Source organism: Teleopsis dalmanni, chromosome 2 (genome assembly GCF_002237135.1).
Source record: "Teleopsis dalmanni isolate 2A chromosome 2, ASM223713v2, whole genome shotgun sequence".
Lineage (NCBI taxonomy): Eukaryota > Metazoa > Arthropoda > Insecta > Diptera > Diopsidae > Teleopsis > Teleopsis dalmanni.
The window spans coordinates 113,837,269-113,865,265 of NC_051847.1; the positions used below are offsets into that span (position 1 = coordinate 113,837,269).

Genomic DNA, 27,997 nt, shown 5'->3' on the forward strand with positions numbered 1-27,997 from the left:
CTAAATAATCTGGGCATATCATGTAAGCTGTTAATAAGTTATTCCTGTGCCGAACTTTTAAATAAAAGATGGGAAAACTCAACGATATTCAGGTATCTGTATGCAATTTTGCCACGCTCCAATAGATGAATATCAAACTCTCTCATTGAGATGCCCGTAGAGATATCAGTCTTGTAAAAGGTTTACTTACAGGTCTTTGTATTTTAGGTAACCATGCTGAGACTAAATTTCCCTTTCAACCATAACTGTCTCAGTTTTGGTGAGGACGGTGAAAGTGTCTCCCATATGCTCTGTTTCTTTCCGGCAGATGCGCGGCGTCGTCTTTACACTTTAGGGGCTTTCTTTTTTGATGATCTTGGTGAACTTAGATTCCTAGGTACCTATAAATTAAAAGTCATTTATTGATAAATGTAACAATAATTATTAGGTAATTCAATAAAGTGTATTCTTTTCAAACAAAATATAGTATTGTTTTTATTTATTGTACATAAAACTTATTTAAGCATATATAAAAATAAAATAAGAAGTGATTGAAACAGCATTTAACACATATCATACATATGTATTAAATGTTACATATAACATTTCTAATTAATGTGTTTAAGCAAATATATAATGAACATAGATCTCTAACCTAAAACAAGAACTTTGTAACGGTATTTATGGGGCAATATATATATATATATATATAATTTCGAACAGGTGTACTTTGAGACCTAGAAAATGCAATTCTTAATAACGACCCATCAAAAACATTTGCTTATAAGACCAATAATCTGGTATAAGAAGCATTTGAAATGAGGAGAAGCAAGCAATACTAAAGTCACACAATCTTTATTCGACTTGGACTTTAAAGTTGTGATTCCGAAAGTACTACTTACTATTTTTTTGCTGGCGGTAGCTGTAATTCTTTGAGAAAAAAAGGACTTGTTACTAGCATTATTAACTGTTTGCCCCATATCTTAGCACAACTGTCGAATAAATTACATAATATAATATCAACTTAAGACTCACCTTAACATCGCGATAAATTTTCAAACAATACAGTTAAAAACTGGTTCTTTAGTATTTAACAAGTTGTGGTCTTATCTTTAATGAAATCAAATCAAAGAATTTATGATAATAATAACAAAAAAAAAAAAAAACGAAAATTACTTTACTCTTACTTTATTATATATCAAGAAAGTACTGATTATGATGTCTAAGTATGTAATTCAATTCATTTTAATTTTTATATGCTGATATGATAAGGTCCCATGGCATAACATACAATAAATTTCATAAACTTATTTAATATAGAAAATACTTCAACTACAAAAAAGATGTAATCGTTATATGTATATTTAAGTGTAACAATTTATTTATAAAGATTTAAAATAGTTTTTGTAGTATAAATATATAAACATATCAAAAGTATTTCAAACATAAGTTTTTTTTTCAAAAAAGATCGCATTAAAATTTAATTACACTGCGTATGCTTTTGCCTTCATGCATTAAATCAAAAGCTTCGTTGATTTTATTTAAATCCATAGTATGTGTAATAAATTCATCAACCATTAATTCCTTTTTAATATATTCGTCAACTAGCTTTGGTACGCCAGAAACACTTTTCCAGCCACCAAATGCTGTGCCTTTCCATGTTCGTCCGACAACTAATTGAAATGGTCGTGTGCTTATTTCCTGACCCGATGCGGCTACACCAATAATAACGGATGTGCCCCAACCCTTATGGGTAGCTTCCAGAGCTGCTCGCATTGTGTTAACGTTCCCAATGCATTCGAATGTATAATCAAAACCGCCATCAGTTAATTGTATAAGATAATCCTGCAAAGCGCCTTTATCTTCAACATCCTTTGGGTTGACGAAGTCTGTGAAACCAAACTTTCTGGCTAGTTCAAATTTAGACGGGTTTATATCAATTCCATAAACTTTAGAAGCACCAGCTTTTTTGCAACCCATACCAACTGCTAGGCCAACAGCACCGAGCCCCCAAACGGCACATACACTACCAGGGTCGACCTTATTTTCAATTTAAATTCAATTACATAAAATTTGTTTCAAACACCTAAAATTTGTTGTTTTACCTTTGCCGTGTTAATAGCAGCACCATATCCAGTTGGAATGCCACACCCTAACAAGCATACTTTATCCAAAGCAGCATTGTCATCAATCTGAAAATTCACAAATATTACACAATAGCACAATGAATGGCAACACTAGTCAGAAGCGCAAACCTTGCAAAGTGAAATATCTGCAACTACGGTATATTCTGAAAATGTTGATGTACCCATAAAATGAAATACTTCTTTACCGTTGCAAGAGAAACGTGTTGTACCATCAGGCATAACTCCTTTACCTTGAGTTAGACGAATCTTTTGGCACAAATTTGTTTTACTGCTCTTACAAAATTTGCATTCATTGCATTGCGGAATGTACAAAGGTATAACGCTATCGCCGGGCTTGAAGCCAGTTACACCTTCTCCTACACTTTCAACAACGCCTGCACCTTCATGACCAAGTATAACGGGAAATACTCCCTCAGAGTCGAGGCCTCCTAAAGTATAAGCGTCTGTGTGGCATACGCCGGTGGCATAAATTTTAATGCGTACTTCATGTGCTTTTGGAGGTGCTACTTGAATTTCTTCAATGACAAGTGGTTTTTTAGGCTCCCATGCAACAGCAGCTTTGCAAGTGATGACCTTTAGGACACATAAGTATAAAACACACTCTCTTTATGCTTTGCACAAATAATTTCCATATAATCTATTTAAATCTATTAACACGTATACATATGAACTTACTTTGCCAATTGTAGCAGACATTTCGACAATGAAATTTATTAAAAGATAAAAGCTGCAATAAAATAAAAAAGACGTCGCCGGCACAAAACAACACCAAATAACTCCGAACTGAGCAAAATTCGATTAACAAATAATTTCGCGTGCATAAAATTTTAAAATAATCCGTAGATCACCGCAAGGTTGCATTCAAAAGCATTGCATTATATTAATTTGGCAAGAACATTATGTTAATATAAAAGTAAGAAGTAATGATTTTGATTTTATATTTTAAATCCGTATATACCATCTTAAGTAAACATACATTTTATTCTCTGGTAACAATTTTTTATATAGAAGGTACATGTTGGTTGAAAAGTTTTGAAAGTGCCATCTATTAACCAGTAGAAGAATCAATATTTATACGCCATTTTGACATTTCATATATCATTTAAACACACTAAGAAGTTTATTTGGATCTAACGTATTGTTTTTTTAACTAGTCGTTTAAAGCTGGCGTGTCGGTGATTTTGTCACAATGGAAAAATCCGCTATATTTGATTTGCTCGGCAGTGATAAAGTTCTATGTTTTGAAAGTTTTATCAGCAGCATAAATTCATACAAAAATGGTGAATGTGTTATACCAATCTATAAAGCGCAATATCACAGTTTTTGTTTAGGAATTTGTCCTACACACAAAGTAACGCTTCCTGTTTACACTATTTCAAGTGCATTGAAGCTAACTTACTGTTTATGCTGATTCAGCTATGATCACTGTAGTTAAGCTACACACAGTATTCTTTGTTTTCTTTATGAACAATGTTGCGCTTATGGTTCCTCCTATAGGAATCAACTTACATACGACAACCACTACCACAGTTATCTTAAGAATGCAAATCTCTGCATAATTGATTTGGTTAGCTTTTGCTTGATTCTTTAAATTCAGTTCGAGTCAAGCTAACAAACAACTTGGTCTAAGTTCTTAATGTATAACAAACTGATTTTGTGCATTATTTTATAACTATCGAAGAGATCTGGATCCACCATCATGATCCTAAACTGAAACAAGAACGTTTGCTCGCTCTGACTTTTACTTCTTCAAAATTTCGAAGCAATTCCTTTAGGGAAAGCGTTCTCCATCGAAGAATCCTTTGCAACCATGGAACAGTATTTTCCAGAGCTTTCCTAAAGTTATTACAGTGACGGCATAAAATTATTGAAGAATTGTTGGAATAATTGTTTTGATGTTGTGAGAGACTTTTTAAAAGAAAAATACTAGTTTTATCAAAAAATTCGCACTTTTTAATTTTTAAAATTTTTCAACTCTTCTATATATTAGAAAAGTTTCTGATATAAATTTAAAAAAATTGGGTAAGAGAATAAATTTAACCCATATTATTTGTTAGAGGTTGGAATTACAGGTCAATTGGTATAAAAATTTGTATACACATGAATTTAGATAAAATCCTTTTAAAAGACGGGCAATTTCATTAGTCAATTACTACCACTACCATTGTCCAATGTGGCATACGGTTTCAATAATTCTTCTAAATCTGACTCCATTTGGTGCTTCTCTATAGATGTCATTCCATGTATATCTTACTTCAGCTAACTCACTTTCGACCGTTTGTCTCCACGTTTTCGCTAACGACCTAGGTTTTCTGCTACCTTGTAGATTCCATGCCAACGCTTGTCTTGCTATGTAATCTTTCGGTTCTCTATGCGTATGGCCTATCCACTTTCACTTTGGTTTGGTTCAGCAGGAGTTCATTTGATATTAGATCTGGCCACCATATTTTGAGAGTATATGAAGACACTTGTTGACAAACACTTGTATCTTTCTCTTTAACATTTGTGTTAAAGATTTACAATTTGTTCTGCCTCCTGAGTTCACTGGATTGCCATAAGCTGTTAAATTTGCCAAACATGGCTTTCGCCATGTTGATCCGATCATCAATTTCTTCAGGTAGGTAAAAGAGTTCACACACAATCAGTTTCTTTTTCACCATTTACATGCAACCTTACATTTTGAATTGCGCTGTATCCGCTCGCAGTGCTTTTTGTTTTTTCAGTACTTATCTTTAAATATGGCGAATATTCGTCTGCAGTAATTCATCAAGCCAGTGACTTAATAGCAGGATATCATCGACGAATTTTAGATCTTGTAGACGAATATTTGTCTGCAGTAATTCATCAAGTCAGTGACTTAATAGTAGGATATCATCGACGAATTTTAGATCTTGTAGACACTCAAACAGCTGTTTTGATATCAAGACTTTTTTAATTAAATAATAGGCTATGAATGTCCTGTAAGAAGTTCAGTGTATGTATCAATGAAACTTCTTGACTGTCGCATGCCTGTTTGGGCTCTCCAGTGTTCAAGTAGATGTTGTTTCTTTTGTTCACTTAATAAGTTATTTGTGAAACTGTTTGTTACCCCGCAGAAGGGCTCTGGACCAATGAAAGGAGTACATGCACCCTTCTTTGCTAAGGAATCTGCTATTTCATTGCTCTTATGCACTAAAGGTCGCGGTATCCACAGGTCCCGGTAGAGTAACATAGTTCCTCGAAGCTAGGGTATTGAGAAGTTAAAGGCATTCCCAGACCAAATTTGTTTGGAATGAAGATTTTGGTAAAGGTTTTAGAGCTGCTTGGCTGTCTGAAAGAATGCATATTTTGGTACCTCGGGTGCACCTGCGTAGGCATTCTCTCGCACATAGCTCTAAGGCATGGACCTCTGCTTGAAAAATGGAAGCAGTTTTTCCCATTGCGATTGCTTTGCGGAATTTCGGTCCCATAATTCCTGCTCCTGCACTGCCATCTTCCATTTTGGACCCATCAGTATACCATAATTGAGAGTCCTGTTTAAGATAATTTCTTTGTTTCTCCAAATTGTTTGGTCACTGATGACCACTTCGAATGGAATGGAGAAAGCTAATCTTCTATTCATCTTGTCCAGTCAGATTGCCCTCTTTAAGATTACACAAATATCAAAACACTAAGAGAGCTGGTTTTTGTGGATTACGCGACTCTTAGTATTCTTGTACAGCTTCTTTAGAAGGTTTATAATTTTTTGCGGAATGCTGCTCAAATGTATGGGCGGTTTAAACTGAAATGCTTTTTGAAATCTAAGAAGGCCACATAGATTGTAGCTCTAAATTCACATAACTGTCTAAAGATAATACGAATTGTATTTATTAGATCAACGCATCATCTATTCTTACGGAGGCCATGTTGATGGAAATTCTATTTTGTATAATTGCTGTGAAAATCTTACTCGGGATCGGTAAAAAGCTTATTCGTCTGAAATTTATGCAATTATTTACATCTCCTTTCTTAGGTATTTTTACGAGTAACGCTTCATTCCAGCTGTCAGGTATACTTTCTAACTCCCATATCTTTTTCGTAATAGGCCATCATATATCAACGATCAATCAGTCATTTAGAACACTTAGAACACCCTTTTTCATAATATTTAATTTTAAAGATAATATATGTAAGTTAATATATAAGTAAATTTTATACTTTATTAAGTTGCATTTAAAGTTAGTATAATATAATTTTATAATGCTGTGATAAAAGACTGATAAAGTATATATTGTCTTATATCGAGCTACTCAATAAAGATAAAATGAGGGAGGCGAAGAGCTCAAAGCATTCCAATGACGAAATGAGATTAGACTGATAAAGTATATATTGTCTTATATCGAGCTACTCAATAAAGATGAAATGAGGGAGGCGAAGAGCTCAAAGCATTCCAATGACGAAATGAGATTATATTTGTGCCCCTAATATTTCTTAATTTAATAAGAGGAGAACAAAGGAATGACATATTAAATTTTCCTGTCAATTCTTAATTTCTAAATTTCTAAATTTATCTAAACCATAAACATCTCAAGCTGTAGGAGCACCAGTTGGAGGTACGCCTAGTGGTGCATTTAGTGATTGACCAGTAGGAGCAGATGGGACTGTTGCCCCTGATGTATTAGTAGAAAGAAGCTGTTGTCCTGATGTTGGTGATATAGTTGAATTTTCTGTTTGATTAGAAGTACTTTGATTGCCGGATGTAGGCATTGTTTCTAAAATAAATCAAGTTGTAATTTTGTTAGGGAATGGAATACAATATTTACCCATTGGCACTGGTGGATGTTGCGGCCCAGTTACATTTGAATTGTGTGTTGATGGACATTGTGAGTTTGATCCGATTGAACTGGAATGCGCACTACTTGATGCAGGTCCTCCAGTCGGTAAAAATTGACCAGTTTGCCCACTAGGTTGATTACCGCTATTACCGGGAGGGCCACCGGCAGCACCTTGCCATTGCTGTTCCTGCTGTAAACGATGATGGGCTTGCTGTCTAGCACGAAATTCAGCTGCTTTAAGTTGTTCTAAGTGAAACTGTTGCCGTTCGGTTATTAGTTGTTGCCGCTGGTATTCTAAACCTTCCCGTTCACGTTCCATGGTTGTTTCTAATTCTTCGAAATGACGCAGCTTTATTTCCAATTTTTTCATTTGTGTTTCCACAAGGAGAGCTACAAGTGATTTTATTTTTCTCTCTTCTAAAGCTGCCAAGTGTTTTGCTTTCACAGCTGCAGAAGCAAGTGCTGCTGCAGCTGCTGTTTGCACATTATTTTCATTAAAAACTTGTTTACTATCCTCACAATCTTTATTTACTGCGTTGCTATTCTCGCCATCACATATTTCTTCCGTCCTAATCTCCTTCCCTTCTGCATCTGTTAAATATTAAAAAAAATTATTTATTTTAATTTCAATGAAAGTTTATAATGACCATTACTTTGGTTATCATCAGTTTTCTTATCAGTTTCAGAATCTGGTTTGTCTGTTTTTTCTGAATTATCATCTGTCGATTTTGATTTGTTTTCTTCTGTGTGGCATGCGAAACAAATCAGGAATGGAAGGAAAATAAAAGATTGTTGGGAACATAAAGCAAATATGGAAGAAATAATTTAAAACAGAATAGTTTAATTGCCAAATTTAGTTAGGTTCAATTTTAAGTATAAAAAATTAAAAAGCAAAGTAAAGCAAAATTAATATAGAAAAGTATAAAATTAATTTTTTACCTTCTTTCTTAGACGAGTCCTTCATCTCTTCATCTGATGGTGTAGTAACAGCTGGTGTATTCGGATCTTCATCTTCTTTATCAGTTCCTGTGCCAGCAATTCCACTATTTGCTAAACCAAATGTAGGATTAAACTTACCACCAGCAGAAGCTTTCTCTACATTTTTCATATGGTTATCCATAATTGTAGCGGGTACTTCATCCTTAGTAAAATGAAATGTAAGTTTAATAACAAAAAAAGCATGAGCATAAGCATATGCATAAGCATTTACCTTAATGGCAGCAAATTCTTCCATAGCAGCCTTAGCAGCGGCTGCAGCTACTCTGGGATCAACAACGGAAGCCAAAAATGCAACTGTTGACATTATGGGATTACCAGATTTACTGAATGGTATGGGTTGACAACCGAGAGGACCTAAGAAACCACCGTCATCTTCTAAATATGGATCTTCAATTGGTAAACGTAAGAAATGCAGAATACATTCATCTTGAGTGCGTGTGCCAACATGTTCGCAAACTTTGTTCCAATCATCTTTGTGCATTTCCAAACCTTCGAGTAAAAGTAATGTTTCCTGATCTGTCCATTCGCGAGACATGCTTGCAGCGGTACGATTTTTCATAGCTGCAGGTTTCTTAGCGTATTGATCTAATTTTAATCCAAATTGACTACAACTTTGTGGTGTACTTCCATTTTCCAGAGCTTCGGTTTTAATCGTAATACCAGTGGTTGGTTTATCAGCTTCAACAGAACCTTCTTTGCCATCTTTTATTATAGGTTTCTTGTCCAAATCAAGCAAGACTTTTGCAGCAGACGGTTGTTGAGTTTTTTGAGGATTAATTGATTGTAAACCAGATGGAGTATCGGAAAGTATATGAAAATGTGATGTTGGAGGAGGGCCCATAGGCGTTGGACGTAGTTCAGCGTCGATTTGATAATTAATAAGCCCCCATTGCTCAAGAAATGCATGTACTCGCATTATAGCACAAACATCACCTGCCAAATTTCGACGACAAGCAGTGCTGGTCAGATACTCTGTAGGATTTAACCTAGTAGATTTATATAAAAGTAATGAAATAAAAACAAAATATATATAATAAATTAATTTTAAGACCTGTAAGTATCGATCATAAAATTCCTATATGCCATATAGATCTCTGGTGTTTTTGATTTATTTTTGCTATTAAAGAATTCTGGCATTGCACGTTTCTCAATAACATGTATTGAATTATAGTCAAACCATGCGGAATAAGATGGTACAATAATATGATGAGTTTGTTCTGTTACATTATCTTCCATATCTTCTTTAACTGATGATGAAAATTCCTGTGTATTGCTGTTATCGCTTGTCTTACCAGTTTGTGAGTTTTCTCCATCTCCCGTTGAAAGTGTCTGAACAGCACTACCGCCGGTCATTTCATCATCTAAATCGGTAACAGTTCCTCCTAAAAGCATTTAATTCAAACTAAAATTCAATATTGAAATATATTTCAACTTACCTTTAATTGGTAACATATCATTATCGGCCCGTGATTTCCCTCCTGGCGCAGGGCTAGAAGTGGTTTGTAAAGGTGTTGCTTTAACTACTTCTTGGATATTTGGTTCTGATGGTGGGTCTTCCATATCTCGAGTTAAGTCTTCATCATCTTCGTCATTACGTAATTTTTTTGGCATTACTGCAGGGGAACGCTTACGTTTTCCTGGCTTTGACGAACTTGGTGAAGGTGATCTTCTGCGCTTTTGCTTTGGTACCGAACTGGCATTAGACTTCTTTTTATCATCGTTACCAAATGACATTATGTCATCTATTGATAAACGTTGTTTATGTGTTTTTTTCTTTCCAGTTTCGTCAACCTCATAGTCTTCTTCAGCCATCCATTCATTGTATTGTTCTAAGTCTGTTATCCATGAAGCTGAAACACGCCAGCGATCAAGTGGAGATTCAGGATTTTCTGGTACGTTTTCAGGTAATTCAAATGTATTTATCGTCCAAGAATCATATGATTCTGGAAAATAATACCAGTGTAACATGACATGATTGCCACGTTTAAAAATGGGTCTCGCGTATTCTTCGGGATGGGGATCAACAACAGGATATATAATGTGTGTAGCGTCCTCTTCGTCCATTACTATTTCAACACGACGTGTACCAAGAATTTCTCGTAAGCGTGATGCAAATGTTTTATCAATTTCTGGACGTAAATAAATGTACGGTATGCGGTAGAGATCAGCCTCCACTAATGCCTGTTCTATGTCAATCAATAACTGAATATTAGGATCCTTACGAGCTGGATTCTTTCCTACTGTAAAATCAAATTTCCTGCCACGCTGTTCTGCACGAAAACGAAACATTGTAGAAAGTATAACACACAATCCACCGCCTGGCTTAAAATCAAGAAAGCAACGCATCTAAAAATGTATAGTAAAAGGCACACTTTATATTACAAAAATTTTAAATAGTTTTAGTTTTACATTTCATTTTATGCTTTCAGTACACATTTTGCATTTTGTCTTGATATACATATGTAAATATGTATATTAAAACTAACAATTGCCTACCTACCGGAATTCTTGTCGTTTGCGGCTCTTGTGCATTTTTGCCCAACTTAGCTTCAACATAAATCAAAAACTGAATTATTAACTGCGCCAATGACTCCTTCGTAATTGGATCTGGACTATTTGCCAAATACTAAATAAAAATAATAATAAATTTAATACAAAAATTCTGAAGACAGGAGCGCCATTTTTGTTTTGCAGTATACAGCGTTGTTGTACTTACTTTCTTCGAGTTTTTTTGCAACCACAATCTTATAGACTCAAAGCCTTGTAGAATTTCACTTGATTGAAAGAATTCAACATTTGGACTTCCATCTTTTTTAGGTGCTAAGTTATTCATTTTTTTCCTTCCTTTTTTAAGCCTCTATATTTAAAAATATTTAAAAAATAAAAAATATATTAGCAACTCAGCCACAATACACAAACACAAGCTCCTTATTTATAAGAGAAAATAACGACAATTTGACAGTCGTGAACAGAACAGAAGTCTCTCGTGGTGAATTGAAGACCAGAGGTGTATTTAGGCTAAAGATTTTTGTAACCAATTTTGCATGAGATAGGCGCTTAGGTTCACCACACATATATGCTCAATTTTATTATTTATTGTATTTTATTGAAATTTACCCTACTTATTATTATACTATGTTTAGATTGTGAGATTAAGAGAACGAGATTAAGTTAATCTGCATTTTTAATCTCGACCGTTTACATTATACATTAGAGATAATTTTTGACTTTTCTCTTGTTTTGTTATGTTGCGTATGTTTAATAAATTTCTGTAAAAAAATTTAAATACAATTTTATACAAAACAAATTGTAATATAAATTCAATAAATAGTTTCATAACAATAATTGAACAAATTTTATAATTATGTTATATGTTATAATTATGTACAAAACTATTATTAAACAAAATTATTAAAATTTTACTCATTTCGGCATTTTCAAATTTTCAAAGTATATTTTAAATAGATTTAGACGTTTGTTTTCCAATTTTTCTAGAATCGTAAAAAAATCTACGATATTAAGCCATTTGTAGAGTTGCACAGAAAAATCATCATCAATCATCAACAACGAGATTAGTATTTTAATCTCGATTACTGCTTCAATCTACTTCTAATCTCACAATGTAAACGCCGTATTAGTCGTTACCTATACTCTGAAAATGTGATGCACATACCATTTTTTGACTCTTTTTGTTGCTTTTAGTTTTTGCAATGAATATTATAATTGAATGTAGTTCGGTTGCAGGAAATAATTTTATTTGATTGTATTAAATTTCATTATTAAAATATTTAATTTTTTGAGTCAATATAATTATGAATATGTTATATTAGGCTACTTGGTCAATTACGTTTCAACGTAAACTTTATTTTTTGGTGATGCTCTCAACCTTGATGATTGAGAAGGTATTTTTGAAAATCTCAAATACAATCTGAATGCTTTTTCAGTGAAGTCGTAAATTTAAACTGTCATACCAGTTATATATTAATTTTTTTTGTTTCGATAAGTAAATACATTTTTTATAAAAGGATATTATTCATTATTATACATAATATTTGAAATCTGTTATTAAGTACATAACATTTTATATATACTGCTATATCCATATATAATTCTAAAAAAATTTTTATCTATTTAATCTACAAATTAAACATTTTTTGTACATTATATGAATTTTCAATGGGTTAGCGGGTTTTTTTTAGAAACCTCGCACTTCCACTAAAAAATTATTCTTATAAATATTAATTTTTTCAGCATTAAAGAAAAAATGATTCGAGTTTTAAAATAAAATTCAATAAATAATAGTTAAATTTGACTTTTACGCTTTTTTATTGAAAAGTTTTTTAATAACTATTATTTTGAATGGGTAACTTTTTCTCTGAACTTATTCATAATACAAATTGTATAGAATTCGGAGCTAATAAGTATTTTTAATATGGCCACTCGAAATGCATTACTTACAAAATATACAAAATACACCACGAAAATGTCAAGCGAGCGGCCTTAAATCGCCATACAACTGTCCGTACGTTGTCAGTATAAATTTGGTTGCAAGATGAGTGCTTTCCCTGGAAAAAGTGAAGAATCGGAAAAAATTAAGTGGCGGTGTACAATCTTAAGTGGAAAGCCAAATATTAAACTAAAATTTTAAATAAAGAGAGGCCTACAATAGTGGTTTGAGAAAATCAATCGTTATTATGTACCAGTAAGATAAGATGATACACAAATGCAAATATTTTTGCAAGTAATATAAAGCAGTGCTGCGGTTAAAAAGTGCGAATAAAATATACTTAGTTATAAAAGATTTAAATAATATTAAATAAAAGTAGTGAGAAGTGTTCAAATATCAAAACAATATATACGTATAGCAAATAAAAAGTGAAAAGAATTAGAATCCTTCATTTTGACCACCCAAATTTAATTACATGTACACATATACATATGCAAATTAAATGTGAGTCGCATTGCTGCGTCGACGTTGTCTCGCGACTACAAAAAAAATTTGCTTTAAAGCTCTATTACGTAGACGTTTTTTTTTTTGCCTATTCGTGTTGACCACTGCAACTATGTGAATACTGTGTTCCACACCAGTTAACATTGTTGTGCTGTTTTACTAAAATTCAATTTCGCTTACCAGCTATTGTTGCTTTGTGTATTTTTATTCTATTCTTCGTATACAATACTATCTCGCCTCGCCTAGCCTCGTCTCGTCTCGCCCTGCCTTTAATCACTCAAAATATAAAGCTAGCCTCTGCCCCTTAAAATACTGATAACGCCATGAATTAATTTTATTCACACACATAAGTGACTTATTCCACAATCAACTGCAGAACGATAGAATAAAAAAATATAATTAAAAGGGAAATGACATTATTTTTAGACTTGCAAAGAAATTATTTATTTGATATTGGAGTTTTAATTAAGTAACTTAAAATTTTAAAAAGTTAAGAACCTCAGTTGTATATTTGAAGTCGCTAAGCATAATTACAGCAATGGGTATAATAGCAAAAAGACGAAAGTAATTATAATAACCAACAAAAAAAAAAAAAAAAAAATTAAATAAATTAGTCCATTCACATTGTCCACGTATTACTGTTTTTATGGATTATAGTTTAATGAATTTATATGTGTGTGTTAATACATAATTGGTGTGTTATAGGGCTAACAGAAAAGGGGGTTGGTCGGTAAATACTCAATTAAATACTCAGTAAGTAGATTTTTGTGCTCAATTGCTAATGTGTAGGCATTCCGAGTATATGTGCATAATGCGTTTATATGCGTTTGTAACGCAGTATTTTAATCATCGAAGTACCCATAATGCAGGGATATCCAATTTGTAACATTTTCAAGCCTTTGTTCTTGTACCTACTTTGTTGCATTTTGTATTTGTATTTTTTCATGCGTATATAAATTTTCTTATAGATGTGCAAAAAGCAAACGAAGTTATTATATTACATTTTCACCACAGTGATATTCTTTTCCGTACTTTTTTTTTATAGCTAAAGTTTAGTATTTGCATTTATTTCGCATGACAGAAAATTGACATAAATCTCCATCTCTACAGATTTTGTAGAACGTTAGAATTTTGTGGAACAATTTTTTATATGGTTTTTATGTGTTTTTTTGTGTGGAATTGATGTTAGTACTAGGCCTAATTAGAAAAAAAAACGTATCTCGCTGTCTTAAAACTACAATATACATATGTATATCATTATGTTAATAAGGCAACTATAATTTTCAAAATTTTTTTTGAGATTCAGACAAATTGGATTGTCGAAGAGTACTTAACGTAGCCATCGGTTAAGTTGTTGTTGTAACTCACAAGGATCTGTCAAGCAGTTAACATAAAAGGAATTACAAAATAGATATAATAACAGATGGGTTATTATGTGGATGGGTAGAGGAGAGGAGATTATTTGAAAGTGGGAATAGATTGGAGAATGAGTGGGATTTAATTGATTCTTGAACCAGGATCAAGACGGTAAATCCTAGCCACTTCCGTGTGGACAATTATAACAATGGTGTTTAGCACATCGCTCAATTGAGAAAAGACAGTTCTTGAGAAAAGACAGTTATTGCTGCACGGGGAAGGTGTCGTTTTTCCTGACAGATGTCCTATTGAGAACTTTGTTGCATTGTAACTTCACACTCGAAGAAGATTCTGCATTTGTGTAGATATGCACGTTTATATTGATTGCAATATCGACCTCCATTGCAATAGGTGTCGATATATCCATGATATGAAGAGAGGGACCGAGTAATCCTTTTTGGAGGGAAGGCTCTAATAACGGTTGGGTATTTTTTCTGAAGCTAATCGTTAAGTCCGACTACTAAGTGCCGTTCACTACACCTAAAACAGATTACACAAGCCATGGGCTATATTTAGAATGGGTTCTTATTGTCATCATAGGTTATATTGGATCATGTTGGCCTGTTGAGTGGCTGTAAAAATTTCGTAGCGTTTGTGACTAAAAATCAACTAGAAAATAAATTTCTAACATATTTTAAACCTACGTTGCAGAAATGATTAATCTTCCTTCAAAGAAAGAAAACAGCATTTACATAATTCGTTTTTGTATATGAAAGTTTTGTATTTAACAATGTTTTCTATCTGTCAAAAGTTTTGTAGTTTGATTTTATTTTAGTTGAAACTTATCACCTTAAGCTTCTTCTAACACACTTTATTATTAGATTTTAGTTAATGATGGGCGAAGAATATTTATATTAAGTTTAGTATTGGTAGTATATGATCTTCTTGTCAATTTTATTTTTAATACTTATTTATTTATTATATCTTCTTTTACAATGAGATTAAGAATAAGTTATAAAATCTTATTACTAAATACATAATATTAAAATTTTTACTTTAACTATACATTATATAATATAAAATAATGTAAGTAGACCTTATATTACGGAGCTCACTTAAACGAATGGGTTTCATTTCATTCAAATAATGTTAGGTGGTTCATAAAGAAAATAATTGAGCGTTATCAGATCACTAAAAAGAAGAGTTTAGTTTTACTTGAAGCTATTGAGTTTTAATAAATGGCTGAACGGTCAGCTCCTTTTATAAGGGAAGTAGTAGATAGAAGTTCGAGATTCCTAGCTAAGGGTTTAACATATTCTGTCAGTCATTTATTGCATTTTTTTCTCATATTGTCAAATTCAGCTTTAACCAAGGGAAATTGTAGATCTCGGTGGATGTTTTCATTCCGAATATAGATCTCGGTAGATGTTTTCATTCCCAATTGACTGAGCTCTTTGGATAATTTCAATATTTGAAGCACTAGAATTACCAAATAGCTGGGTAGCATAAGTCTATATTGGTCTTATGATGCTGTCATACAAGAGTACTTTATACTCTAGGCACAGGGAGGATTTGTTATTAATGAGCCAGAGCGACTTAGAGGCTTGGAGCTTCATCTGATTTTTTTTTTTGACTTCAATATGCTTGTGCGAAGTTAGTCACCTGTCTAAGTAAATACCTAAGTATGTTACATTATCTGCCTATGATATGGGAACGTTATTTAGTAAAATTGTTGAAGATTTACTCTGATTTGAGGTAAAAATGACGTGTCTACATTTTAATTCGTCATTTTGACAACCATATCTCCGTCCAGAACAAGTGAGATTGAAGTTGGTTTGAAGCTAACACAACGTTTTTGTTTCAAAAAAAGCGACAACTGAACCACTTATGGAATATCAGATGTGTGAAGGAAGAACACTTCTTGTGGAAGGCCAGAGTTTAGAAAGGCATGGCAGTAAGCTTATTGGGCTGTATGAAGAGGCAATCGTGGGATCTTTGCCTGATTTTTGAATCATAATCATGGATGTTTTCTACTCTGTTGGGTAAAAACTAAATTTAATAATGGCATTAAAAAGTCTTGTCATAATATGTTTCTTATTAGAGAATCGAATTCTATGGGGAAATAAGGAGAATTAATGTTTTTTGTCATTTGGACACAGATTTTGAATATAATTATATTGGTTTGGTCTCCCTGCTTAATGCAATTGTAAATCTTCTTTAGGCATCCTTGAAAAAGGTTTTCGCTGAAGGGGACCTACATGTAAAACTAAATTCTTACTATTTGTTATATGTCACTATTTGCATGTACTTTTGGATGTGTAAATTTTTTTGTGTTTAGGGGTGGAGTTTCCAACTGCTGAAATCAGAATTGAGTTAAAAAACGAGTTGCGTCCTCAATATCAGATTTCCACTTTGCCTTGTAATTTGTGTGTATGTGTAAACTAATGAACATTTTATTTTTTTAGACAGTTTGTTCTAGGACTTGTAAGGCTATAGAAACAGTCATGTAACTGAGGACCATCAAGTAAACAAAGTGTAATTGGAGAAAGGTCAGAAGACATATCGCAGCTTTTGTAAGTTGAGATAGAATTTCGGGTTATGCCTTTGGACACGGCGAAGTGTATTAGGTCTAGTATGTTGTTGTTATCTGCAGGCCAATATGTTGACTGCGTAGGAGAGATTACGTCTAGTGCATTTTTTTTATTTAGAATGGAATTTATTTAGAAAAGCTGTTTACCTTTTGGATTACAAAGACGTAAACTACAATACGTGTGTTTGGCGTTGTAGTTTTTTGCTGTAAGAAATTGGTCACTTAGAGTTACGAAGTAAACCGTAAATTGCGTTTCAGTAATGTTGAAACGAGGAGGGCAGTAAACTGCCGACAAAGTTAATTCTTTTGCTTTTTGCTTAAGGCATATTGATGTGGTTTGCATATAATTATGGGAATATAGATCTAGAAAATTCTGCTATAGCCCCCTTTGTACTAAAATACCTTTACCACCATCAGGGTGATTGGTTTTATTGAATAAATAACTAGGAATAGAAAAAAAATTTTCGAAGAAGCTTTCGGGTACTCTTGCTTCTCTTCAGTTGGTATGTGTAGTAATTTTGTTGCTGTCACCGAAATGTTTTATTATGAACCCAAAATTATTTTCGGTGTCAATTTGTATTGTGGTTTTGTGTAACATATATTGTCCGTGATTAAAGGAATAATATGAGAAATATTGTTACAAATCAGACTTGGAAGAAATGTTAGAAGGGTATTTGAACTACGTTCACACCTCGGAACATTTTTTAATTTTTTGATTTAAGATTATTTATATTATTAACCAAACTGTCTGTCCGAATTTTTTATTGAACTTATCTTCTTTTAAAGATTGGAGATTGAAAATAGTTATATTTACATTTAATTTTAATATCGTTTATTTTGTTTTTTTTTCGTGAATTTATAGGTCGCAATATCTTTCACGAATACGAACCAGTGTACCAGATGGTGTTTGTTTATATTGCCTCTATTTATTTATCACATTATATATATAATGTGCTTATTTATTTCATATAATTGTTTTTGTATACATTCATATAAGAAATTATATTTTGGCTTTGTTCTTATAAAATTGTTTTAGACACATATACGACTTATCCGTTAAGTCATACATCACTGATACCCAAAAATTGAATTGTAATTCCACGCACAAATTCAAAAAGTTTTTTTATGATGTGCAATCATGATATAATTGATTATATAAAAAACATAAAATGGACTTTCCAATGTTATCCTAAAACATTTAATCAGGTCAATCAGTCTCGGATTTTCTTCTGTATGAAATTATTAAGTATTACTACTTATTTCTAACACTTACAAATTAATTATGCAAACTAATAAAAGAAATATATTGTATTATCTTGATTTTTTTTAGAAACAGATATTACTATTTATGTCGCCTTAAACTGTTGGTGTTGATTAACCAAATTTTGGTCATCAGTCAAAGTAGTACCAAAAATTTAAACTTATATCGACTGAAATCAGAACAATATTATAACGCAAATTAGAGAAACTATTTTGATTTCATTATAAAACTGCTTCTATTTCAAAACTAAAAGCATAAATGATAGTCCTAAATAGGTGGTTCACTTATTTGAATAAAGTTAGAACAAAGTGCATAGCTAAATTGACATATTATTTTAGTAAAGCACTCCTTGCTTTGCAGATATGTACTTAAAATCACCAAATTTAAAGTTTTATAATTCGAATTTATAAAACAACCAATTTAGTGGTCAATCTATTTGCCAGAGACTGCGGCTCAGTTTTCACCGTTTGACACTTCTAATATTTCTTTTCTTTTATTCTGTAAAAGTGTTCTTCTGTGAAAGACTTCTGTGTGGAAGCAAAATTTTTTTTGAGCGTGGAAGTCGTTGATATGGGGGAGTTTCTATAAGTCACTTGACTTAGGCACTTAACTCAGTCAGAGTTAAGTTAATACTGATGCTGTTATATCTTCTTTCATAAATACCAAAATTTAATAAATAAATGGTAAATAATAAATAAAAATACAAATTCGATTCTGTAAAAGAATTTGAGTTTTTAAGAGTAAAATGAATGAAGTATAAACGACTAACTGCATGTTTTTCTGTCATAACTTTCCTTAATTTGTTACAACTATTGTTTCATTGTTGGAAATACATTAACATTGTAATTGTTTAAGTTCTTCACTGCAATAAACTGAACAATTAGAGGCAGGAGAATTGAGAAAGAAATCAATATCAAACCCATTATAACTCATATTAGAGACAAATCAATAAACCTATTCCAAAAAGTCTGCCTATCGACAAATCCCGCATTGTCGGGCCTACAATTAATCAACAACAATAACCCAGCAAGCAGATCCATCATGGACTAACGAACTCCATAGATAGCGAAATCACCATAATCTCGCCCACATAAGGGTGTAAAGGTTTTTATGCCCTAACCAACTCCAGATGAAAACACAGTGAAGGGAACTGGGCAATATAGCCAAAAAGGAATTTTTCAAGTTCAAATTATGAGCATTAAGGAACGATTTTACTATTTTGTTACTATTGAACAATTTATTAGAATAGACAATTATTAGTAGCCTGTTCTATATTTGGTATTTTCTATATTAGACCTATTGTTCTAATATTTCTTATAAAATGCATAAATTAATATATCAAATTAATTTTTTTTATCCATAATATAAATGTATTTATTTTATTCTTAGCAGATACATTCGTTACATTCGCAGATACATAATCTTACAATAAACGTTTCATAAAATATATTTATTTAGAATTAAAAAGCAGACTGTTTTTCGGCGTATTACATACGAGTATATATATGTTGTATATTTTTAAATGAAATAATATCAATTGGAATGGATGCAAGCAGTTTGTTGACCATAAAATGCGGATTTGTTTTGCATTTTTTATGCGGGTACATTGTAAAGATTTTCTGCTTACAAATACATATATCTGTAACTATACTCAATGAGAAAATGCATACAGAAACTATTTATTTTATTTTATGTATGTATCTAGATAAAATAAATTATTTGTATCAATTTTTATCCTAATAGAGTTGAGTTTCCTATATGCAACTTGTGATTGCATCAATCAACGCATGCACTAAATGCACACCTGAGAACAACCAACGCCTAGATACAGATACGTCTAAAAGTCCAAAATAATTTTAATTATTATATCAATATTTGAAAATCTCTTTTGAAATGAGAATTTAAAATTTTGCCTAAATGTAGTAATATTGCGTTGAATTATTTATAAGCACGAAAATTTTAGTTTTTGGTTTTTCCATTTTTAATGACACTAATTATTAAAACATTTTCAGAACAGATAAGCAACTAAAACAGCAACATCATTACATACAATAACATCAGCGAAAGCAATAACAAATTCATTTGGAGAATATTGACAAGTTGAAATTTCGTTTCTATGTATACCAGAGAACTTTGCTGGCTTATTTGATTTAAGAAATATACAAAAACTTAGAGGGTAATCCAATAAAATTCACAACAACTTCCATATTCCATTAAAGATAAACAATGACTTCACGGTAAGTAAAATATAAATAAAGTTCTGATATATATGTATATGAATAGAAAACAGCTGTATAAATATGTATATATATCTATATATATGAATGATAAATTATAATTTTTTACGAATACTTATAATCCATTAAATATAGATTGGATCGTTTATTCATATTATTGGAATCCGGTTCTTCCGCTGTAACACGACGTGCAGCTGCTAAGCAAATTGGGGAAGTACAGAAATTGTATCCTCATGAGTTACACGCGTTACTTAATCGTCTTATTGGTTACTTGCACAGTTCATCATGGGATACTCGCATTGCTGCTGCACAAACAGTTGAAGCCATATTACTTAATGTTCCAGTATGGAAACCTGAAGTTTTTGCTGCAAGTAATAGTGCCATAAAGCGTGAAATAAAGAAAGATGATTTAGAGGAGGACAGTTGTCAATCTACTAGTTCAGCTTCATCATCCATTGCAACTGTTGCAAATAGTGTTACCGAAGCTAAAAATCGCTTTTTATTATTTAATGAATTTAATTTAGAACAAATATTGAATAAGGGGGCACGTTTAATTGGTTCCGAAGGGGCTGAATTCGATATGAATGAAGATGGAACTTCGATAGCCACTAAAGCAGAACACTTAAGCCAACAGCGTGCTATGCTGAAAGAAAAATTAGACTTAGCTCAAATATTAAATATTAGTGAGATGATTACGGATGAAGACATGTGTAGCAACACCGCTACATACAATATTAATGATGAAAAGGTATAGCACTAATTTTGAAAATAATTAAAAGATGTTGATACATTTAATAGTAAATAAATATATAGTATAATATATGTGTATTTATTGTATGTTATTATGAATTAATTTGTTTGTTAATTTTAAGGTTCCTGTTGAAAGCATTCTTAATATTAAACCTAATCATAATTTAATACCCTCAAATGGGCAGCAATTAAGCTGCCGTGAAATGAACCGTGCCAAACGTAAAGCACGTCAAAACATGTCCTCGGCCAGTGTCACCACGACTGTAGCAACGTCAACCACCAACACAATAAATCGCAGCACTTCTTTATTGGGCAATAATGGTATAAAGAGTGATGAACCCGAAAAGAAAAAATTTAAATCTGATCCTCAAAGGCAGGAAATATTTTATAGCCTAAACGGTGTGTGCTTAATTTTTGTTTTTGTTATCTTATTGTCTCTTGAAATAATTAATAAAATAATATTTATTTTATATATTTTTTTTCAGATCCTGTACCAGATGCTACAGGAACTTGGATAGATGCGACAAATTGGCCATTAGAAAATTTTTGCGCACGCTTGTATCTGGATTTATTCAATCCCAAATGGGAAATACGTCATGGAGCTGCTACTGCTTTACGAGAACTGATTCTTATTCATTCGAAAGGAGCAGGAAAGAGTATAAACATGACAAAAGAAGAAGTTAGTATATGAATACAAATGAATGAAGGTAATTACTTGATAATCACCACGACTGTTTAATTATGATTTAGATGGAAAATAATCACAGCTTGTGGTTGGAAGATGCTGCTTTGCGTTTGCTTTGTGTGCTATGTTTAGATCGTTTTGGTGACTTTGTTTCAGATCAAGTAGTTGCGCCAGTCCGTGAAACATGCTCGCAAGTGTTGGGTTTAATTGTTAAAGAAATGGAAGCAGAACAAGTGTATAACATTGTGGATATTTTACTAAAATTATTAAAAGAAAATGAGTGGGAAGTACGTCATGGTGGATTGTTAGGTTTAAAATATGTATTTGTCGTGCGTCAGGATTTATTGGAGAAATGTTTACCACGTACTATAAATGATGTGCTAATTGGTCTGTTTGATACAGTAGATGATGTTGGTGCTGTAGCTGCATCTACGCTTACACCAGTTGCTTTATGGTTGCCAAAATTATTGACTGCTGAGCAGGTGTCAAAAATTGTTAAAATGTTGTGGGATTTGTTATTAGATCAAGATGAACTCACATCTGCTTGTAATAGTTTTATGGGGCTGCTCGCAGCTTTATTATGTCTTCCTAATGCATCTTCATGGTTGCAGTAAGTATAAAAAGAAATTGTTATGTTAAAAAAAATGGCTTATTTTGTGTCCATGTACTTAGAATGGAGCCCATGTCAACAGTTGTACCGCGCTTATGGCCTTTCCTTTCACACAATTCTAGTTCGGTACGCAAATCAACTTTAATGACTTTAAAAACGCTTTCCACAAATAATGCAAAAACTGAATATTCGCCAAAAAATGTAAAAACGAAAACTGAATTAGTTCCTGAAAATGCTTCTAGTATCGGTTTATCCACAATGAAGCTTAATTTTGATTCAAAAAATTTAACGCTAAACTTTGGTGTCATAGACTGGCAGCCAAAATTACTTCAAGAAGCTTTACGTCATATTTATCAACGAATTCTAGTCGAATCACAGACTGACATTCATCAACTTACTCAACTTGTTTGGATGAATCTTATTACAAATGCTAATATAGGCGCACTGTTGCATGCAGCATGCCCCTATGTTTCATCATGGATTTGTTTAGCTATGCAACCTCAAAGACTTGCATTTGATCCAGCAGCTTTAATACAAGCCACCCCAACTAGTGATGCATCACTAAATCGTCGTCGTATACAAAGAAGTGGTGATGATTTAGGGTGTAATATTTTAACTTCAATCACTTCTCAAAAGTTATTTTTGGGTGGTAGCGAAGCGACTCCGATTGAGGTACGGGAACGCAACTATATGCGAGCTCGCGTTTTGGCTTCACGTGTATTAGGCGCACTTTCTTTTTATCTGGTGCAACCAGCACCTGGAGTAGAATACACTGCAAATATGGAGAGCCCTATGGATATTTATACTAAGGTTTTACTTGGCTATTTAAATTCACGTTCTGCTGTGCAACGTTTGGTTTGTGGTATGTAGACAGTGTTGCATTGCTAGTAGTAATATTTAATGTTATTTATTTTATTTTTTTTTGTTTTTTTTTCAATTTTTTTTTTTAAGGTTTAATCATTGCGTTTTGGGCTCAAATTGATACTACAGCCAGAGATAATGCTGTAAAGTTACAAGAGAAACTTCGTATATGTGTTTCAGAATATGTTTACTATGATGAAGTTGCTGGATCATTTACTCGGTAAATACATACATTTGTTATCTAAGTATAAAATGGAAATCAATAAAAAAAAACTTTACAGTTTGCTACAGGACACACATGATTTTATTGCAACGTTGAAACAATACAAAGTGCCCATTAATGATTTCAATAATGCGAAGGTTTTAACTTTGGATCAAATTGAAGCGGTAGCAACCACTTTAACGGAGGGTTTAGATAAACATGGACTCAAACAAAAAATATTAGATACTCTTGAACAACGTCGCAAAGCTTTACAAACAAATTTTCAGCAAACTGCAATTGAGCAATGTAATTACAATATAAGTGCTCAAGCTGCGCTAGCTGGAGCTATAGTCTGCTTGCATTGTTTGCCCGAGAAATTAAATCCTGTCGTTAAACCACTAATGGAGTCAATAAAACGAGAAGACTGTGAATTGCTGCAGGAATTGTCCGGCGAATTTCTTGTGATTTTAATGGATCAAGCGTGTGATAGAAACCCTAGTCCCAATAGTAAGATTTTAACTAATTTATGTATGCTTCTTAAAAGTGATTGGGAATTTACACCAAAAATTGTAAGTAAATATCTTACATTATACACATGTCATATATATAATAAATCGTTTGTATTTTATATATACATTTTAGACTAGTTCTGAAAGCACTTTAAAGCAGACTCCTATAACTAACTCAGTTAATGATAACTGTGCTTACTACGGTATATTAACATTAAATCTTCAACAAAATACAACAAATTTTGGATTACGAAGTGGTGTATCTAGTACTCCCCGTGGTCCTGGTAGACCACCTTTACATGAAACTTTAGTTGTTACTGCAGCAGTAGTTAATGAAAATAATTCTAGTTGTGCAAACAGTTTGGTAAGTTTTAAAATTGAACTTAAAATGAATAAAAAATTATTATTATTATTATTAACTTTATAAAATTTATAAGGATCTCAAAAAGTCACGCACCCAACGTTTAGGTGCTACATGCACAATTATAAAGCTTTGTATAGTATTTGGTGAAAATATTTTTGATAAAATACCAGTATTCGACGATATTATGTTTGGGAAAATCAAAGAATTTATTGGTACGCATGCAGTAATGGATAAGTTATATGATATGCAAATAAATGTAATGGAAGCTAACGATTTAGTGACGTCTCTGCAATTAATTGAAGTTTCCGCACCATATTTGCACCAGTCATTACACGGTAAAGTGTTTGAATTACTTTCACAATTTCGCGTGCTAATAACTCATCCGTTTAAAGCAGTACGTATAATAAAATACTTATATAATATATCATATATATTATAAAAAATATTAAATATATAAATTATAGATACGTCATATGGTAGCTCGTTGTATAGCAACTTTGGCCAGCATAGATGCGTGTTTAGTTATGGATTTTGTAGTCAATCAACTTGTGAGCCTATTAAACACAATAGAATGTGTTATTTACCGTCAAGGTGCAATCGAAGCTATAGAACGTGTAGTGGATAAACTGCAGATTAAGATTGTACCATATATTGTATTACTTGTAGTGCCACTTTTAGGTATATGTTCGCTATCTGTTATAGGGAAAAAAATGCATAATATGTATTGAAATTTGAATTTTTTGTAGGATGTATGAGCGACCCAGATGAGTCTGTACGTTTATTATCAACACATTGCTTTGCTACTTTAGTACAACTCATGCCTTTGGATTCGAAAGCAGGAAAAAATGAAATAAAGTCAAAATCTTTACAAGAACGAAAAACTAAAGATCGTGAGTTTTTGGATTATCTTTTCGCGCCTAAAACTATACCTGATTATAAAGTACCAGTCGAATTATCGGTCGAACTACGCACCTATCAACAAGCTGGTGTTAACTGGTTATGGTTTTTAAATAAATACAATTTGCATGGCATACTCTGTGACGATATGGGTTTGGGTAAAACATTACAAACAATTTGTATTTTGGCTGGAGATCATTTTCAACGTGCGTTAGATAAAAAAACCCAATTACCAAGTTTAGTAGTCTGCCCACCTACACTTACAGGCCATTGGGTTTATGAAGTAGATAAATTTTTAAAAAAACAAAACATTTTGGTTCCACTACATTATGTTGGCTTACCACTTATCAGAGAAAAACTACGAACGCAAATTAAAAGATACAACTTAGTTGTAACATCATATGATACCATACGTAAAGACATATCTTTTTTTAGCAATATACATTGGAACTATTGTGTACTGGATGAAGGTCATATTATTAAGAATGGGAAAACGAAGAGTTCTAAAGCAATCAAAACTTTAAAAGCCAATCATCGACTCATATTATCTGGTACACCAATACAAAACAATGTACTTGAGTTGTGGTCACTTTTTGATTTTTTGATGCCTGGTTTTCTTGGTACAGAAAAACAATTTATTTCTCGCTACAGCCGTCCGATATTGGCATCACGAGATTCAAAGAGTTCGACAAAGGAACAAGAAGCTGGTGTTTTGGCTATGGAAGCATTACATCGTCAAGTTTTGCCATTTTTGCTTAGGCGTGTAAAAGAAGATGTCCTTACAGATTTACCACCAAAAATAACACAAGATCTACTTTGTGAACTAAGTCCATTGCAGGAAAGACTTTATGAAGATTTTAGTAGAATGCACCTTAATTCTGAAATAAAAGATTGCTTGGAGAATTTAACTGAAAGTGATAATTTAAATTCAAAAACACATATCTTTCATGCCTTACGTTACTTGCAAAATGTTTGTAACCATCCCAAACTTGTATTAACACCAAATCATCCTGAATTCATAAAGATATCGCAAGAGTTGATGAAACAGCAAACATCGTTAAATGATATTGAGCATTCAGCTAAATTACCTGCTCTTAAGTGAGTACAATAGTACAGTGTTAATTAAAATATTTAATAAATTATAAAATTGGAGTATAGTATTTAAAAATTTATTAATTAAATTTATAGTTAAAGTTAAATAAATTGAATAAATTTTTTTTTAAATTTATAGACAACTATTACTGGATTGTGGTATTGGTGTACAAACGGAATCTGTTAGTCAACATCGTGCATTGATTTTTTGTCAATTAAAAGCTATGCTGGATATTGTTGAGAACGATCTCCTCTGTAAACATCTGCCAACAGTAACATATTTGCGGTTGGATGGTAGTGTGCCAGCTTCTATGCGTCAGGATATAGTAAACAATTTTAATAGTGATCCTAGTATAGATGTGCTTTTATTAACGACACAAGTACGTAAAATAGATGTTGCTTATAGAATTAAAAAAAAAAAATAATACAAAATTTGTATTTGTGATGTGTTTTTTTAGGTTGGTGGACTTGGTCTTAATTTAACTGGTGCTGACACAGTTATTTTTGTTGAACATGATTGGAATCCAATGAAAGATTTGCAGGCAATGGATCGAGCGCATCGTATTGGCCAAAAAAAAGTTGTTAATGTATATCGTTTAATTACACGTAAATCATTGGAGGAAAAAATAATGGGTTTGCAAAAATTCAAATTACTCACAGCAAACACAGTAGTCAGTGCGGACAACGCTTCCATGGATACTATGGCCACCGAACAATTATTTGATTTATTTAATTTAAATGAACGTGAAAATGGTAATGAAAAACCAGTATCTTCTACTGCACCAAAAACCAAAACTCAAATGTCAATGAATACAATAATTCAAAACCTGCCAGAATTATGGTCAGAACATCAGTATGACGAAGAATATGATTTAAGCAACTTTGTTCAAGGTTTAAAAAAAGTAAAAGATATGTAGTTTAAAAGTTTAGTATAAGTGAATTAAATCATTGCGACTATAATGCAAGAAAAAAGTATCAACTATGCTTTTCTTACAGTGATGTTATTAAAGACTTTTAATTTTAATCTTTTATATGTAATTGATATCTATATCTATATATATATATAAATTTATTATATGTTTAAAAATTAATTAATATAATAATTGTTTTATATTCTACTCACTGCGAGGATTCGTATAATATATGTTATTCTAAATACAATTTAAGAAATTAAAAAAATATTTGAATTCTATTAAATTTTTTTAAACATTGATATAAGTTTTAAATATACTTTTATTTAGGAATGAGCTTAATGACATTAAAAAACGTGTTAAAAAACAGTTAAGCTTAATATTAAGAAAGATATAAAAATGATTGTACGTTTTTATTTTTATAATTATTCTTGTTGTTAATACATCACAAAGAAAAACGTTTCTGCATTACTCACATAGTACGAAAAAGATATATATAAAACAAAAATTTCTAAAAACTATTTTAAAAAATGTTTACTAATAGAAAGTTATATTTCACACTATGAAAGAGCAATTAATGTTGTCAAGGCTTTGCACATCAATTATGATTGTATTAAGAATGAAGAAGAATATTATCAAGTAAATTTATGAGTTTATACATAATGAGTCTTGATATGGATAATCGTCTTAAAATATCAGAGTGAGTTTTAGCAGTAATCAACACCAAAAAAGTTGATACATTTCGGCATATTTAAGTATATTTCATATTTGCCCCTTTTTTATAATAAAAAATAAAAGAAAAT

At 32.0% G+C, this 27,997-nt stretch overlaps 3 protein-coding genes across 6 annotated transcripts; 1 reads left to right on the forward strand and 2 right to left on the reverse strand.

Annotated features, from left to right (window-relative positions):
* Positions 1 to 1,159: 1,159 nt before the first annotated feature.
* On the reverse strand, positions 1,160 to 3,117 carry LOC119678579 (alcohol dehydrogenase class-3-like). The gene is made up of 4 exons (XM_038090488.1): positions 2,802 to 3,117; positions 2,235 to 2,699; positions 2,085 to 2,171; positions 1,160 to 2,019 (listed from the first exon to the last, which is right to left on the reverse strand). Exons 1-4 carry the CDS (start codon positions 2,820 to 2,822, stop codon positions 1,453 to 1,455), a joined length of 1,140 nt encoding a protein of 379 aa, XP_037946416.1. The 5' UTR covers positions 2,823 to 3,117; the 3' UTR covers positions 1,160 to 1,452.
* A 3,157-nt stretch (positions 3,118 to 6,274) lies between these two features.
* Positions 6,275 to 10,881, reverse strand: LOC119678578 (SWI/SNF complex subunit SMARCC2). Of its 2 annotated transcripts, XM_038090485.1 has the most exons (9): positions 10,635 to 10,881; positions 10,419 to 10,544; positions 9,355 to 10,264; positions 8,970 to 9,300; positions 8,130 to 8,904; positions 7,859 to 8,060; positions 7,573 to 7,662; positions 6,908 to 7,510; positions 6,275 to 6,856 (listed from the first exon to the last, which is right to left on the reverse strand). In XM_038090485.1, the coding sequence occupies exons 1-9, from the start codon at positions 10,749 to 10,751 to the stop codon at positions 6,672 to 6,674; spliced, it is 3,339 nt and encodes a 1,112-aa protein (XP_037946413.1). In that variant the 5' UTR covers positions 10,752 to 10,881; the 3' UTR covers positions 6,275 to 6,671. The 2 variants fall into 2 exon arrangements, with proteins under 2 accessions (XP_037946413.1, XP_037946414.1); XM_038090486.1 differs by lacking the exon at positions 7,573 to 7,662 and having other exon boundaries at positions 10,635 to 10,775.
* A 1,504-nt stretch (positions 10,882 to 12,385) lies between these two features.
* On the forward strand, positions 12,386 to 27,312 carry LOC119678576 (TATA-binding protein-associated factor 172). Of its 3 annotated transcripts, none has more exons than XM_038090482.1 (15): positions 12,386 to 12,688; positions 20,089 to 20,313; positions 20,449 to 21,061; positions 21,186 to 21,462; positions 21,549 to 21,742; positions 21,814 to 22,358; positions 22,421 to 23,220; positions 23,310 to 23,439; positions 23,501 to 23,990; positions 24,064 to 24,294; positions 24,368 to 24,688; positions 24,759 to 24,972; positions 25,041 to 26,289; positions 26,423 to 26,663; positions 26,742 to 27,312. In XM_038090482.1, the coding sequence occupies exons 2-15, from the start codon at positions 20,303 to 20,305 to the stop codon at positions 27,198 to 27,200; spliced, it is 5,775 nt and encodes a 1,924-aa protein (XP_037946410.1). In that variant the 5' UTR covers positions 12,386 to 12,688; positions 20,089 to 20,302; the 3' UTR covers positions 27,201 to 27,312. The 3 variants fall into 3 exon arrangements, with proteins under 3 accessions (XP_037946410.1, XP_037946411.1, XP_037946412.1); XM_038090483.1 differs by having other exon boundaries at positions 20,094 to 20,313; XM_038090484.1 differs by having other exon boundaries at positions 12,386 to 12,620.
* The last annotated feature ends 685 nt before the right edge of the window (positions 27,313 to 27,997 follow it).